At 45.6% G+C, this 17,774-nt stretch overlaps 1 protein-coding gene across 1 annotated transcript in view; it reads right to left on the bottom strand.

Moving 5' to 3' along the window:
* Positions 1 to 17,774, bottom strand: part of AMBRA1 (autophagy and beclin 1 regulator 1) — a 1,783,669-nt gene that overhangs the window by 1,403,013 nt on the left and 362,882 nt on the right. Inside the window, exon 6 of the mRNA XM_069623220.1 lies at positions 6,673 to 6,739. Within this exon, the coding sequence (XP_069479321.1) occupies positions 6,673 to 6,739 (67 nt within the window). The remainder of the gene's footprint in view (positions 1 to 6,672; positions 6,740 to 17,774) is intronic.

Here is a 17,774-nt window from a genome sequence, read left to right as displayed (position 1 = left end):
ACCCGTGAGGAGGTGAGAAGATACAACGGCAGAAGCTGTGGGAAGTTTCCCTCCAAGGTAGATACATAGGGGAGATACGTGGGAGGACACAGCCCACTCGGAACGCACCTTCACACGCCACCACACAACGCGGCCCATTGAGGAAGACGCTCTAGCGCCTGACCGAATTGGTGGAGTCACAATAACACAGAAGAGCAGGTACCAGACACATAGGAAAGATTGCATTATGTCGGTGAAAAGGGCGAGGGCCAAGAGCAAACAACCTACAATGGAGACCTTTGCAAAGAAACAGCAGACCCCCCCCCCTCCCAACCCCAGCACAAAGTGTGGTGGCAGCTCCCGCGGATGGTACCCCAGAAGGAGAAAGCCATCAGGTCTTAGCAGCCATAACAGAACTGAGTGTTAAGTGGGGTACAGCAATGACGGACCTACGGACGGCCCTGGAGAACAAAATAGATGCTGTAGGAATCAAAGTCACCCTGCTGCGATAAGACGTTAGGGCGCTGGCAGAAAGGTCAAGTGGTCTGGAGAGCGTGGTGAAGACTAGCACACAATGCGAAAGAGGTCCACGTACTAAAACAGCAGGTTGCTAACCTTGTAAACCGAGTGGAAGAAGCGGAGGGAAGGGCGAGATGGAACAACATCCGGGTGGTTGGCCTGCCGGAGGGGGAAGACGGCCAGGACCCCACGGACTATGTGGAGAACATGATCCTGCAAGAGATCAGGGCAGACAAGCTCTCACAAGGGTTCACGGTCGAACGTGCACATCGGGCCCTGATGAGGAAACCACGGCCTGGGGCCCCACCGCGGCCGATAATTGCAAAGATTTTGAACTATAAAGACAGGGAGAAGATCCTGGAGTATTTTCCTAAGGGCGGAACAATAGAAAGAGCATCCACCAACATCACGGCATACCCTGACTATACTATGCTGGTGCAAAGACAGCGATATAGCTATGTGGCGGTCAAGAGGAGACTGCGAGCGGCTGGTATAAAGTACATGCTTCTGTACCCTGCGAAGCTAAAAGTTTTGCACAAATGCAGAGCGCTTTTATTTATACCCCTGAGGAAGCGGCATCATGGCTGGATTTGCAGGGCTGTCCGGAGCAAGGTGTGGGCCAAGATCGCCAGGAGCACGATAAGTGAGGAGAATGTATCATGAAAACTGAGGGGATAAGCGGGGGGGGGGGGTCCTAGTATGAAACTTGAGACATTTGGTCGATATTATGTAGCCTTTGGACTTTATGACCCTGTTGGACTAGAATATAGTGAACAAAATGCACAAGTGCACTGGGTAGCATTAAGTGTGGCAAAGTTGAAACAAACAGGCGCAGCAGGATGGAGGCAACCTACCCCCGAGAATTAGGAATAAGGCGGCCACTAGGGCGACTTTAACCTGCTGAGCCGCAAGTACAGGCTTTTGCCAGAAAGGGCTAGATGCGGGGGTGCCTGAGATCCAGGTATGGAGCTGGTCAATAGTTGGGGAGGGTGTTGTTGGGGAAGGGCAAGGAGGTGGGAGGGCTTGTTGCGTTTATAGTTAGGGAAAGTTCAAGTTGGGGTGTGAGCCTACATAGTAGAGATAAGCAACTGGGGCTGGACTGCATAGGTGGGGGGGAGGAGGGACTCTGACATGCCATGGGGGATCTTAAAAAAGTCACGTGGAACGTCAGGGGGCTCAATAGCTACCTGAAGAGAAATAAGGTTATGCTATACTTACGGAGACAGAAGATAGATATTGCCCTATTGCAAGAGACGCACCTGACGCAAGATACGATGGAGATGATCAGAACGAAAGGGAAGGGAACGGTGGTGGGTTCGCCATATTCGGCTTACGCCAGGGGAGTGATCAAATGGGTGGCGCCACACTTCCCGTTTCAGTTGCTACAGACACTGGTGGAGACGGACGGGAGGATGGTTGTTGTGAGGGGACTGGTGGAAAATAGGGAAATAAGCATTTTAAATACGTAGGCCCCGAACCAAAATACAGCGGCATATTTTAAAGCGCTGTTTAACAACCTTAGCATGTGTGTGGGGAATGCAGTGATTTGGGGGGGGGGGGGGGGGGACTTTAATTGCGTACTAAACCCTAGAGTGGACAGGTCAGATGGGAAAATGGATAGGCCTGCCCCATCAGCCAAAGCATTACAGACGCTGCTGAACGATTTTGGCTTAGAAGATGCATGGAGGGCGCGCCATCCTCATGAGAGGCAATACTCGCATTATTCTGCCCCGCAGCAACTATACACAAGGCTGGACTATGGCTTCGTCACCCCAGAGATACTGACAGAGATCACGCAAGTTGAATATAAAGCAAGGGTCCTCTCGGACCACTCGCCTTTGATCCTTAGATGGCAATGTCCCCGGAGAGCAAGAATTCCGACATGGCGCCTCAGGGCAGAGGCGCTCAGAGACCCCCATTTTAGGGAGGATATGAGGAAGGAGATAGTTAGCTACTTTGAGACGAATATGGGTAGTGTGGACTCAGCAGGCACATTGTGGGAGGCCTTCAAAGTGGTGATAAGAGGAGGGCTATAGCAAAATCTAGGAGATTTCAGGGAGGGATCATGGCGAACCTGCAAGAAACCGAAGGGGAACTGGAAAGGGCACTTAAAGGAGAAAACAATGCCAACCACGACGCAGACCTGATACTAAGACTGCAGCAGAAGTGCGCAGGGCACTGGGACAGATAGTGTAACCTTAACTACAAAAAGTATATAGAGAGGCAGCATGTGGGAGGAGATAAACCAGGAAGGATTTTGGCATGGCTGTATAAAAGTGAAACCCCTAGACCCCCGATTAGATCAATAACAAGGGAAGACGTAAGGGTGGTGGATACCCAAGAGGGAGTTAATCATGAGTTTGCAAATTATTATGGGCTGCTATATGGGGATGATGAGGATAATCGCGCGAAGATAGTGGAAACACTGGAGGATATAGGATTGCCGCAGATCAGTGCTGAGGAAAGAGGAGATGGACGCACCGATTACCTTAGAGGAGCTAGAAGAGGTGGTGAGACAGTTACCAACTAGTAAGACCCCGGGAGCTGATGGACATCCGAGTGAATTTTATAAAACATTTAAAGGTGAGGTGCTTCCCCCCGTTGTTAGATATGTTGAATGAGGCGTATGAGCTAGGCAAACTGCCAGAGTCACTCAGAGAAGCGATTATAATACCACTTCCCAAACCTAATAAGCCAGGTCAAAGCTGCAGCTCTTATAGACCCCTGTCAATGTTAAATCAAGACAGTAAAATTTAGACTGCCGTTTTGGCAAACAGATTAAGGAAAGTCATAGGCAGATTGATACACCCTGACCAGATGAGCTATGTCCCTAATAGGAACATATCCAATAATCTTAGAAGGCTCCATAGAGTCATTGAATACGGAAACGAAAGCGAGGATGAATTGGCAAGTGTGTCGTTGGACGCAATAAAGGCCTTCGAATCGGTCAAATGTTGTTGGCGTCCTTGGCTAGCTATGGGCTGGGTCCAGGATATCTACAGTGGGCAAAAATGTTATATAGTGAACCGCTGGCCAGAGTTAAAACATGGTCAGTGGTATCGGATAGGTGGAAACTCCGTAGGGGAACCGGACAAGGCTGACCATGGTGCCCTATGCTTTATATATTGGCCCTGGAACCCCTAGCAATCTATTTAAGGCAACAATATGACATGATAGGCATCCCAGTGGGCGGTGAAGGACACCTGATATCATTATATGCAGATGACATACTAATGTATTTGCGATACCCAGAGGAAAACCTCCAATATGTCCGGTATAGCGGTGAACCTTCAGAAGTCCAGCATGTTCCCATTGGGTGGGTATACAGGGATCCCCCTGAAACAATTACCAGCCAGCACATTTCGGTATCTAGGAATAGACATCTACCACGCAGTGGAGGAAGAGCATAAGCGCAACACAGAAGTAGCCATTACGAAAAATGAGAATTGCATGCGGTTCTGGGTAAAGCTGCCCTTATCAATGATGGGACGTAGTTCGATGTTAAAGATAGTGGTCTTGCCTAGGCTCCTGCACTACTTCGGGAATATCCCGTATCTCATACCAAAGAAGTTCTTTATTAGACTGGCCAGCATGTGCAGGGACTTCCTATGGCAGGGTACACGAAACAGAGTGGCCCTCTGGAAACTACAGAATTATTATGAGAAGGGAGGTATAAAATTGCCTAATTATGAAGTTTACTATGTTGCGAGTCAGCTGCAATTTGTGGCCAAATGGCTCTCGGAGGAGGAGACCTCTGAAACCAGGCTATTCAGGTAGGACTGTGCCCCATTTTATCTGAAGGAGATTATGTGGTTGCCCCAAGTAGTAATGGATGGGTGCCCAAAAATGTTGGTGGTAGGATGGAAGATGCGGCGAAAGGCGTGTCAACTGATGGGGAACCCATGGCCGTGCTCCCCTCAGGTAACACTGGCTGCACTGGCGGGTGGAGAAGAGCAGTTAAGGATGATAATCAGAAACCACTGGGAGCTGGCTGGTATAGCGACAATGGGGATATTTGGCAAGAGGGAGCCATAACAGATTTTGGGGAGTTGGGGGCGGAAACCGGGTTACACACTGGCCAATATCACACGTACCATAGACTGGTGCGAAGGATCAAGAGAACGTGGTCCGAAGTGGTGCTTGAGGAAGAACCAGATGCTACTATAGATATATATGACAAAGCAGAAGGGGGACACGAGATATCTAGAATATACGAGATGATGATGTCCAAAGTGGGAAAGAAGGTGGTGCACTTGAGACTAGAATGGGAGGAGGAAGTAGGAACCCCGATGGAGGATGGGATGTGGGAACGAGTCCAAGGGTATCGCAAGAAGGTGTTGAGGAACGCAAGACTTAAACAGATGCAATCGTATATCACACATAGGGCGTACCCGACACCCCAGAAGATAGCCAGGTTCAAAAATGCAGGACGGCAGGCATGCCCTAAGTGAGATGAGGGGAACGTGGGCATGGTGCATATGTTTTGGTTGCCCGGTTATTGAGCGCTTCTGGGGTGAGGTTGCACATAAACTAGTCGAAAAGGGTATTAAGATCGTGGTGGATACTGTGTGGGCCTGCGTATTAGGGGGGGATTCCCTAGGCCACGGAAACTTAGGCATGTAAGCAAGCTGAAAGATTTGGCGTATGCGCTTGCAAAGAGGAGAATTGAGACGGGGTGGAAGACGTGCCACAAACCACAATTGGCGGTATGGTGGAAAGACCTGCATAAATGGGCAGAGGCGGAAACCAGGGTATGGTAAGAAGCTATCAGTGCTGGGGTGGGGTGGGGGGAGGGGGTTGGAAGGGGGGGGCTGAGACCCTGGACACTAATGATAGCAGAGCTGTTTGGGTCAATACAAGACCCATCGGATTCCACGGAAAGTGATACCCCATCACAAGATGCAGGAAACAGAACATTAGTAGAAGTAGGCTCATAACGGGGGATGGGAGAGGGAGGCAGTGAACACGATTGAATATGTATAATCAAATGTTATGGTATACACTGCAAGTTTGGTTTGTATTGTTTGTTAAATATTCAATAAAAATGTTTTTTTTAAACTTTAATTACCTGAATTTTTTTGTATTTAATATTGCCTAGTATATATAAAAAATAAGTATATTTTTATACAACTACAGCGTGTGTTTCCTCAACTATAATTTTGCCCAAAGGTCTTTGCACTCTACTACAGCCCTTCTCCCTACTAAGAAAAACCTGGCTGCTCAGTCATTGCTACCAACATACTTGTGTAGTTCGGGCCTATGCTAGGAGTTGGAGCCCTGCGCCCCAAGTGTGAGCCTTCTACAGTCCTATCGCAGGTAGACTTTACTAAAGCTCCCCAACAACAATCTATCCTGTTTGAAGGGAGTGAGTTAGAGAATACTACCATGTATAGGCCTCCCCAAGTCTGAGGCGTAGGCCCAGACAGTAGGGATAACTGGTCAGTAGTCAACAATATTTCAAAATCACTGTGTTGGCATAGGGCAGCTACTGAGGGGGGAAAACCACTTCAAGGGGGCCCCTGTGTCCTTAGCAAGCGAGGACTTTGTGGGGTGCGGGGGACAAACAGAGGATAGGTGGTGACTAAAGCAGACTTACTAAGCATTTTGGTGGAGATAAAATATGTGCCACTCAATCCAAAAGGGTCACCCTGTGCGCAGATACTTCTTTGCTTTCAAAAGGGGCAGCAGAGTACCTACAATGTGCAGCAAAGGGGCTAAACGGCAATTGCTGGGACCCCTGATCTTAACGCAAAAAAGCTGAAGGGTTGACAAAGTTCCAGTTCTGCTAGAAGGAAGGTTCAAGTAGCTGCAGACTGGACAAAATGAACATGTGCACGTTCGTTATTGCCAAATGAGTGTCCACATTTTCTTCCTGAACTTGATGGTCAGGGGAGAGGGAATATTTGGTTGATTCAACATTTGAAGCTTAAGCTTTGGGCAATAAGGGATTTCCTTTATTTTACATGTGTGTTTTGTAGAATGCTACTTGGCACTTCACAGCTACTTCAAACAATTTGCCTGCTAGTTGGGGCATTACAGGTCACCCTATACAGGGCGCCTATAATATCTATTGAGTTGATTATTCCCTGGGATGAGGCCTGCACAGCACATTACATTACATTACATTACCTCCATGGGGCACTTAACTAAATATAGGCTTGAATATCATATTACCTGCTGGTTTGAAGGGTTAACAATAGCAGTGAGCAGAGAGTGTCCAAGAGGGTCGAATCTCACCAATCTGTAAAGAAAGCAGATATAACATTAACATATATTGACAGCAGGAGTCAAAACAGCAAGTTGAGAACTTTGCATTGAGGCGTATAATACTTAAAATACGCTGCTTCAGCATAATGGGTTGGGTGCAGCACTGTCAGTAGGTGTGGAAGTGATGCGTATACTTTGTGTCCCCAGCTAGCTAGGTGTCAGAAGTTAAAAGGAGGTACTGACTGGGTACTTTCAATGTATACTTTTTTTTTTAATCACTGTGCCTAGGACCAAATGGTACAATAACAGCAATATGTTATCTGCCACTCGTAGTACGAACCTTGCTCCAATTCATTTTCATTTCTACTGTCAAGTAAAGACATTCCCAAACACTAAAGCAGGAGCACCGCCAGTACTCCTAATTCAAAATAAAGCTGCTAGAATTTTGCACATTAATAGGAAAGCAAGTTGCAGGGTCACTCTCGGTGAGCAATGCATGAAGTGGCAAAAGATGGGGGAATTCTCCAAAGACAAGCCGTGCAATTCGGTGCATTCCATCCTAAAATATGGATATAATTTCGGAAAGAATGGCAATCATCAGAACAGTCCAGCTCCAAAGTACAGGAAGCAGTGCGCACAGGATTGCATTTTATGAATGTTTTTGGGAAATGTCTAAAGCAATGGGTTTGGAAAACCCAACCTTTAGTGTTTGTTAGGCAAGGATTTTCACCATGCTAGGCCTCACTCTCTCAATTGTAGTGGGGCTGAGCAGTCTGGCTTCACTCTTGTAAGGGGAAAGGAGTGGGAATAAGGTACAGCTTGTTGAACGGAAGCACATAAAACTAAATCCACAGTTTTTTTTCGGAAAATTATACTCAATATTATAGTCATGTACTGAGAAAAATACATAGAAGAACAAAACGAGATCTAAGAGTCCCAAAATAACTTAAAATTATTAGCCCACACTTTTACCAATATAGAAAGTGCATCAGTTAATAGTTACTTTGTAACTTTTACTAGTGTGAAAACAGTTAATTGAAGTGAACAAGTCATTCTCAGAACTGCGAACCCCCAAGGTATTCGGTAAAGGCTCTTAAGTACTTGTTAAAGAGAGTTTGCACATGTTTTCCAAAGAGTTAAACGACACAGAGATTCAGGTCCAGTGTCGATGTCCAGAGGCCCGGAGATGGAAGGTTGCATGCAGATGAGGAGTAAAACCACAATGCTAAAATGGTTGTCACGTGGGTCTGCACACAACCCACCAGAACCTGGAGTCAAGTCAGAGATAGAGTGGAGCTTGGAAGCCTTATGGACAGTGAAATCAGTCAAGAAAGCCCTCGAGTCACAGGCGCAGAAATCAGTTTGGTTATAGTTTTTGTTGCAGAGCCGTGGGAGATGGCTAGGTGAAGAGAAACAACAGGCAATATTGCATGGTGGCTTCAAGAGGACTGACCTATACAGGACGAGAGAAGCAGCTATAGGGGAGCACAACAAGGACCATTTAAAGTAGGTTACAAGGATGCTCTAGTGAAGAGAAAGGCAGAGAACAAGATGAAAGACTGTTCCATGACCAGGAGTGTTAGGGTGAATTCTCTCTTTAGGCTGAATTTCCTAACCTAGTGAGTCCCCCAGCAGCTTTGCTGGATTTCTGGAGTTTGTTTTTTCCTCCTGCCAAGAGTGAGACTCTTTCTCCCGCTCTTGGACATGATTTATGGTATTCCTTTGACTGGTAATGTGTTTTATGGGCTATGGGGTCCTTTACTCCATAGGGTCTCATGTGTTTTTCCTATGTGTGTTACGCAGCACCCTCCGTGCAGTAACACGGGTGTCAGTGACACCCCACCATAGACTCCATACCCTGGGACTGACTACTGTCTCCCAGGGCATGTAAAGTCACCATTGGCTTTACTAGTCCCAAATTATTAACAGAAACCAGTACAAATCATCATGTTGTGGTCGTACTGGTCGGGGCAATTCGATTGCCCCGGGGTCTGTTAGTCAAGGGGGCACGTCTCCGTCCCCCCTGATCCGAGTTTTGGCTGGGGGCAGTGGAAACTACTTTTTATATTCGACCACGAATATTTCCCTATGGGATTTTCCCATTGTTCGAGGCTACCAACTTTAATTATTCAATTCTCATAGTCTCGAACATACCGCCGGTTTATTTAATTAATATTAATTCTCCGGTTGGTATTTTTTCCAAGACTCGATTCTAAAATGGCGTGTGTGTTCTCTTCTGTGACTCCAACCCAAGTCGAGCCCTTTGTTCCACTTTTTGGCGGGCTTCTCCACAGAAGCCTCCAAAAGTGGTGCCACTCTGTCTGGGTACCACAGGGGGTGTGGTAGGGTGTTTAGGCACCCTGGACTGAGTTACCTTGGTAACTCAAGTCGCACTCTTGTGTGATTGGCCCAAGTGGTGAGCCGGCCGGCTCACCACTTAGCATGTTTGAGTGACAGCTAGGCTGAGTGAATGGGGGTTTTCTGCATAAAAGCAGGGCTTTGGGGACCTGAGAATCCGACGAGTGAGAAGCTGAGCCGACCTACCACGACGACACCATCAGTGGAGCCCTGCGGAACCGACTCACCACTTCCCGACGACAGAGAAGATCTCCCGGCTGGAGATACTTCTTCCCCTGACTGGTGGGCACAACCAGTTTACCTTTCTTTCTTCCCACCCCAGCCCGGTATGTGGTCAAACTGCCCATGCCAAGCACCCCGGCAGCCGGATAGCCACTCACCACTGAACCGCGAATCAACGGACCGCTCCTTGTACCTGAGAAACTCCGTGGCTGGTTTCTTCCCTGGCAGTGCAACGGACTCCTGTCTTCCTCCACGACGAGATCCTCTCTTCACCCGGACGAAGCACAGACTTGCATCCGCTGCCAGGAACAACTGCCCCCGCTGGAGCGTTCTCACCACTTTAAGGTACCATGTCCGCCAGACCTCCCTTTCTAAAGATTGCAACAAGGTAATAACTTCTTAACCTTCTGGACTGGGCTGGCCGCCTTGACCCTTTAACTGGTCCCTTTCTTTGATCCAACTTCTTTTTGAACCATTACAAGATTTTTGTGCACTGCAACCGTGTGACCTTGGACACATTTCGTTCGATCCTCTTAAAGCGGCTCCGGCCTACTGACTCTGAATTCACGGTTTTACTTTGCTTTCCCCTCATGTTCTGTTCTTGTAAAAGTGTTGGGATCTGTTCCAAGTTGTTCTCTGCTTTTCTCTTCCTTTTAAAAAAATGAATGATTAGAGTGCCATCTACGTTAAGCGCTCACCGCTGTCTGAAAATAAGTGGGCTTTACTTAAGACTTTTCTAATATTCTTTTAAGGGAGTGTATATCTTTTAGTGACCGTGTTTTTGAATTGCTTACTATTAGTGCCTGTGTGTTTTTCTAGATGTGGTTTTAAATAAATTATATCTCTTTTACACCAAGCCCTGGTCAGTGTTTACTTGTTCTATCGTGTGCTCTTGAATTATTGTGAATACTCTGTATACTGCCTAACTCTTCTTGAGGGAAGTCTCACTGCTCAGCCACAGCTACCAAGTGAATCTGCGTGGTACAGACTGCTACCAAGTGGGTTTACTGCCAAACACCTGTAGTCCTAAATTTTTTGCAGTGGTCCCAGAGGGAACTGCACATGTTTCTGCTTAACAAGGAGCATCTACAGGAGCTGAGCAAGTATGTCCCATTCAGGAGCAGGACGACTGAAGCAATAGGAATTCCCACCTCAAGTTCAATGAGTACCACAGGTTCAGAAAGCTTCTGGGGAGAACCATAAGGATGCTGACAGATGTTCCAGAGATTCCTGCTAGACGAAAACTAAAAAGAAATTGAAGCAAGATTCCACAGCAGTGAAAGGCGGAGCTTAACCAACAGGAGGACTAGGAGTAACAGCAGTCCAGTCAGTCTCACGTATTTTCAGGGCAATCCCAACGCCCTTGCAGCTCCTAAGTAAAGTTTTAAGTTTCAAGAAAGAAGTTTGTAGAATGGCCCAGGATCTTCCTAGATACACACTCATGCACGTAAATGCAAGGTTGGGGGGGGGGGGATATCCCATCAATACACAGCGGTTTACCTTTAACACTTTGAATCAGGATTGGTCTGAAAAACAACTGTCACAGATAGACACAGACCCATAGAAAGAACAACAGACTTAATGACACAGACAGACGCAATGGATTCAGGTATTTGGGGAAACTCTGATTCATTCAGTTTAAACTGGATTTAGATTCCATTCATACAGAAGGACATTTGTGAGCTTGGCAAATAAACTACTGTAGTAAGTAAGATTTAGGAGGTGGACAAGAGGTCATTGCACAAATGTTTTACTAAACAAAGAGAAATCAGCCTATTCTTTCCTTATCTCTAATGTGGATCTTGACCCCATCTAAAAGAAAATAATAAATGATGCTCGTCAGTAAGCCTTACAAACCAAACAGTCCTCTGTTCCAAAGCCTAATCTAAACTATGTTCTGACTCTAACACTAATAAAAAAAAGGACTAACAAATTTAAGCAGAAAACTACTCTAAAGGGTATCCTTCTCAACATGCTTATACCAAAGGTTGGGTTAACTATTGCCAAGAGGTGATGGCTGGTGCAGTCTCCCACAGGGTACTGCATACAATCTTGCCTAACATGCGTTCCCCGTGCCAGATTGTTACATCTGCCTCTTCGTCGTGCTGATGCACGCTGGTTTGTAGACTTCATGGACTGTGTGCACCGTTCAACCACTTCTGACTTGGGCAGTTCTTCTCTGCTTGTTCAGTCGAACTTGACTGGTTCCAGATTTTCTCAGAGAGCAGCAATCGGCAGGCTCCTTGGCTCCTCCACGCGAGAGGCCTTCGCATCGGGATGCTTCTAGACTTCACCTTCCAGGACGACGTCGCATTTTGCAACTCTCTCCGTGGTACTTCTTTCCTTTCCTGGTCCCTTAGTATTGCTCGAACAGCGTCTGTTTGAGGATGAAACAAGATTGGAAAATCCTTTGATGCTGCGTTTCTCTGAGTTAAGATCTTACAAAAGGGTCGGAAACCACAGCAGCCTTTTCTGAAGAGTCGTACATAGAGTTATACTGGTCAATCCCCATATAGCCAACAAACTCATGGACTTTTCACATGAGGGAGCGTGCAAAATATCCCATTCTGGGAATTCCTGGTCCACCAAGAGGAAGTCACCCCCAGTGGGATCTCACTTGCCCTGTCCCTTAGGGTGTGTTCAGATCAGCAGGCTCAGCTCCCTAGTCCCAAAGGATGTGGCTCCCCTATGGGTGCAAGGGACAAATTCCCTGGATCCGGCACACTACCAAGGACATTTTGGCAGTTTGTGGACCAAACAAAAATCACTAACAAAATTAGGTGCTGGGGTTCAACTATTAACATACAAAGGCTGTCAGTTAGCTACTGTTCAGGGAACAAGTGTCTAGCTACCAATGCACAGTGGTGTAGCCAAAGGTAAATTACATAGCTGCCATAATCCTACTCTTCGGGACACTTTCTGGGTGAGAGAACTCGCACATGGACAATAGTTACTCTGGGAGCACCCATGCCTAGTTCGCCATTTGAGCTACTAATGACAGCACACCAGAAACGGGTAGTAGTTGTCGCAGATACTCATTCAGAAGTTGGCAAAAGGAACACCAAAAACAGAACTCTGACAATGTGTTAAAATGAGGGTAAAAAAGAAAAGAAAAACAAAGAAAATCAAAGCAGCAATGTTATTACAATACCCCAAACATTTCCCAGACTAAAAAAATTCTCAGCTTTTGTATGCATGTATATTTGAACCATTTAAGAGTTTAATTGCCAGTTGATGTGCTAGCTGTACAACCAGCAATGCAAGCTTACCTAAAAGGTAAGGTGCAAAACCAATAACCGCAGCATATGCCCTTGTTGTACAGACACACTGTATTTGAATAGCTGGTAAGATAGCTCAGCAGGTGGAGAGCTCAATGCTGAGATCTGCGTGCGATTTGCAGGTCGCATGTTCGACTCCTGACAAGGACAACTCAGCCTTTTATCTTTCAAAGGTCGATAAACGAGTACCAACTTAAGTTGGGTGATAATTGTATGTATACATGTTCTTTGTACAGTGTTTTGGCAAAAGTGCTATATAAATACCAAATCATTATAATATACAAGTTTTGCAATCCATGTATATTCCAGAATGGCCAAGCTAATATTCTCCCATTTTAGAAACTCCATGGAACTTCAGTTTCACAACCGCAATATGAAGTGGTTTCACAGTGCCATTATATGTCAACCCTGACTATTTCAGACTACTCAATAAGGAGCATATTCATAGCTTGACAATCTGTTTGAACATTGCAGTATATTTCCAGTTTAGCCATTACAATTTCGCAATGTGTCCGCAATTGGACAATACTAATCTCCCAATTTGACAAACTTAGTATATTACAGTCCTTGTTTGAACAATATCAAAAATGCAAGTTTGACAATCGCCATCCCTGTACAATCCAACTTTCTATATAGTTACAATCACTGCAGTATGTGCATTTGTTTAACTATGCAAGTAAAGTCTGAGTTATACAATCCAGGTATTTTTCCACATTGCAGAATCACAATATATTATCAGTTTGATAGCTGCTCAATTTTCCCATCTTGCATGTCATCCCATGTAAGAAGGTTTAGTTCTGCACATTTTCAGGGTGCAGGGTTACCTTAAACCTAGGCACCTAAAACTGTTGTCATGCTGCCTTCTACTCTTAAGAGGGGACGGGGGTAGTGGATCCTAAACATGTCCACACAGATTTCCTTTAAAGGTTTATTGAAATCTATGATCAAGCTTTATTTGGGGTTAAATGACACAAAAAAGCAATATTATATAAATACAAAAACACTATTTGTAAGCACAACAGAAAGTAATATACATGGATCTTACAAAAAAGCTCTCTAATATAAGGCATCGGCACTGTATAGTTCAAGAATCCTAAAACAGTGGCACATGACTAATTTCAAGATAGATCTTGCCAATTCATATTTTCTGAAAACTCCAACCCGACAAAACTAATGCTAAAGTGCAGAAGAGTTGCTAAAAACACCTGAAATATTAAATGTCATTACAGATAAAGTACTCCGTGCCTTAAAATAATCTTGCTTGCACACAGATATTAGTAACAGTAAAATATTGATAAAGTGTGAAAGAATAAATTCTAACACAATTACAACACTCAAAGCAGCATAATACCATTGAAGTTCGAATATTTGCTAGCAGCAAAATAGGAACTGCAATAAAGTGCTAACAAATGCTAAATTATCCATTAAACATTTACATAAGGACCACTATTATGGGATACATTACTCACTGGAATCATATTTCTGATGCTTGTATCTGCTTAGCTTCTCATGCTATACATAGGCCGACATCTAGTGGAACTGCAGGATATTACAGTTGTTTTCGAAACTCGAAAAGGGACGTCGACAGGGTTTGTTAGTAATACTATCCCTAGTGCGACATCCACCGTACCCATGGTCCTTCGCGTGGAAAGGTCCCTCATATTGTTTTGTTTCTGAAATGAGGTAGCATGAAGTGTAGCGCGAGTACAGGTGTATTAAAGCAGATAAGTATCAGATAAAGCTCAGATAAACATCTATGCACCTTCTTTCAAAGGGGAGGAAAGGTGGGCACATTTGAATCTGAGCAGATACAAGCATCAGAAATACAATTTCGGTGAGTAATGTATCCCTTCTGAGGCTTGTGCAATCTGCTTTTATCACATGCTATGCATATATTAGCGAGCAATGTTAGGAGAAGATGGTGGGTTGTGAGAAGGTCCAGCGTCAAATAGATGTTTTAGAACTGCTTGTCCCACCTTTGTATCTGCTTTAGAATGAGTGTCAATGCAGTAGTGCATAGTGAAAGTGTGTACCAAGCTCCATGTAGCTGCTTTGCAAATGGTGTCTAGCAGGACATATGCGATAAAGGCCAAAGTAGCTCCTGTACCCCTTTTGGAGAGAGCTCTTGGTGTGAAAGACAGTGTCTTGCTTGAAAAAGAGTAAAGGACCGCCCTCCTTACATCTAGTGTATGGAATTCTCTTAGTTGAGGAGCTTGCTGGGTTCTGAAAGAAGGCCGGTAGCTCAACGGATTGGTGTATGTGAAATTTGTAAATTACTTTAGGTGAAAACCTTGGGTGTGTTTGTAAAACCAATTTGTCCTTGTGGATGACAAATAATGGGTCCTGCTCTGACAATCCTTGAAGTTCAGTAACCTTTCTTATGGATGTAACAGACACCAAGAAGGCAGCCTTATATGTGAGGTGTTTAAGACTTGACTTATGCATAGGCTCAAAGGGGGGGTCCCGGTGAGATCCCAGCCTGGCGGTGGATTTGAAATAGGAGGGTGGAGTCTCTTTACTCCCTCCATAAATGCATTAATGACAGGAACCTTCCACCATGATACTTTTTTGAGAGAGGTGGTTTAAGCTGATAAAGCTGCCACATGAGCCTTTATAGAGTTAAATACTAACCCTGAGTCTCAAGGCTGCTGCCATGGTATCCTCCCCTTGGGAATCTGTTTTTCTCCTGGTTATCTTTTTATGAGAATATTGACTCTTTGAAGTGTTGTTATTGGAAGTTCTCCCCTTAAGGAGAGTCTCCGGGACATGCTTTTGCACCAGATAGGCTATATGCAAAGTGTTGGTGCTTTGTGCAGATTTCAACATTTATGAGGAGTGTCTAATTTCAGCAGACGAGAGGTCCGAAGCCGCGTCTTCCGACGATTGGCGCTCGGCATCGCGACTTTGGGGGCCTGTTTTATGGCGATCGGGAGTGCCCAGAGAACAGGGAGCTAGTGGACCTACCCCCTTGACGCCGGGTTTAGGAGTGTAGACGACGTTGTCGTCGACTCTCGGCCCTAGGGTATATGTTTAGTGTGGGCTGATTCATGTGTGCTACTCCCATCGTGTGTTGTCCCCGTAACAGGGCTGCGGCCTGTCTGATGGGGGCAGGGCTAGCACGTGAGAATCAGTCAGTTACGTATCGCCTTCGTCGTCCAAAAAGACGCTGATGGTGCCGTCACTGGATGCACACTCCACGTCCATAGCGGCTTCAGCCTTCTTGGCGTAGTGGCCCCAACGTTTGGTCTTTTGGTAGGATAGCTCAGGGGCAACGTGCTCACCTTGGAAACAACATAGGTTAGATCCCCGGGTCCTCGCTTAGAAACCTCTGGGTATTAAGCGCGTTATGAATATGTTATTTCATTTCATTTAGGGTTTTAGGTTTGAAGAGCTGACAAGCTTGACAGTGGCCCTCGTGATCTCGTGCAAGACAGGGTGCACCCCCAGTGCTGGTCTTTCCAGGGGAACTTTGTTGCAACTGGGACAGAATTTAAATGGTGTGTTTTCCATGTTTGGATGGAAGGACAGCTAGGCAAAAACGGAGAGGAAAAATAAGAAAATGCATTATCTTAGTGGCCTAAGAAATGTCCACCCCAGCCCCACCCCCATTCCCCCTGTCTGGGCCGAGGCCCGGTGCAGCCCTCCAAGGCCGAAGGGGTGTCGAGTCAGGCTCCTTGTCTGATGACGTTCTTCCTTATCACTGCCGAAGATTCTCATCGAAGGTCGGTAATATAAAAGATAGAAAGGGTACTTGCGCCAATAACGTAAATGAGTAATGCCGTTAGCCGAAGCGGAACTCTGCGTTATAGCGTCCGACGATGATTGTTTTTTTCCACCATCTGAGGGACCTTGACGCGTGAAGGTCCATGGGTACAGTGGACGTCACACTAGGGATAGTATTACGGGCACGCCCTGTCAACGTCCCTTTTCGAGTTTTGAAAAGAAAAACTAATACTCCACAGCTTCCACTAGATCTTGGCCTATGTATAGCATGGGATCTAAGCAGATTCCACAAGCCTCAGAAATATATATTATATTTTGGACTTTTCATAAATAGTGCACTTGTTACATATTAAAGTCTCACTGTACTACCCATCCGTACAATGGCATTAAAACAGTCTCAGCCCAGTATATATACTAGATCGACTGCTTGAAAGTTTATCGCTTTACCAGTTATTATCCACGAAAATATATATGATAAATTACTCACCGTAATCGTATTTCTGATGCTTGTGTCTGCTTAGATTCACATGCTGTGCATAGGCCGACATCTAGTGGAAGCTGCAGAATATTATAGTTTGTTTTTCAAAACTCGAAAATGGGCGTCGACACAGGGCGTGCCAGTAATACTATCCCAAGTGCGACATCCACTGTACCCATGATCCCTCACGAGTGTTGGACCCTCAGATTGGATTTTTTCTGACATGAGGTAGCATGAGGAGTAGCGCAAGTACAGATTATCCAAACAGGTAGATAGATAAGACTACAAGCATCCATAGCCCTTCTCTCAGAGGGAAGGAAGGGCGGGCGCATGTGAATCTAAGCAGATACAAGCATCAGAAATAAGATTACGGTGAGTAATGTATCCCTTCTGAGGCTTGTGGAATCTGCTTAGATCACATGTTGTGCATAGATTAGCGAGCAGTTTTAGAAGAAGGAGGTGGGATGTGAGAAGGGTCATGAGCAAACAGGTGTCTTAGAACCACTTGTCCCATTTGAGCATCTGTCTTGGAATGAGTGTCAATGCAGTAGTGCGGGGAAAAGTGTGAATAGAGCTTCAAGTAGCTGCTTTGCAAATGGTGTCAAGGGGTACATTTGCAATGAAAGCCAGAGTGGCCCCGGTGCCTCTTGTAGAGTGGGCTCTCGGCGTAAAAGGCAGAGTTCTTTCAGGAAGGGAGTAACATAGCTGGATACAATTGACTATCCACTTCGAGATGGCACCTTTAGAGACACAATGTCCCTCTCTGCCTGTAGCTACGGTTGGTCTGTTTTTCTTAGCGGCCTGGTCTTGTCTACATAGTAGAGGACCGCTCTTCGCACATCTAAAGTGTGTAGTTTTGCCTCAGCAGAGTTTTGGATTCTTGGAAGAAGGCCGGAAGCTCAATGGACTGGTTAACGTGGGATCTAGAAATGAATTTAGGTGAGAATCTAGGGTGTGTTCGTAGAACCAGTTTATCCTTATGAACAGTTAAGAAAGGATCCTGCACTGAC

The sequence above is a fragment of the Ambystoma mexicanum genome, chromosome 11 (genome assembly GCF_040938575.1).
Source record: "Ambystoma mexicanum isolate Mex_15411 chromosome 11, UKY_AmexF1_1, whole genome shotgun sequence".
NCBI lineage: Eukaryota > Metazoa > Chordata > Amphibia > Caudata > Ambystomatidae > Ambystoma > Ambystoma mexicanum.
The sequence above is the reverse complement of the archived record's forward strand: the minus strand, read 5'-3'. Positions and strand labels throughout refer to the sequence as shown.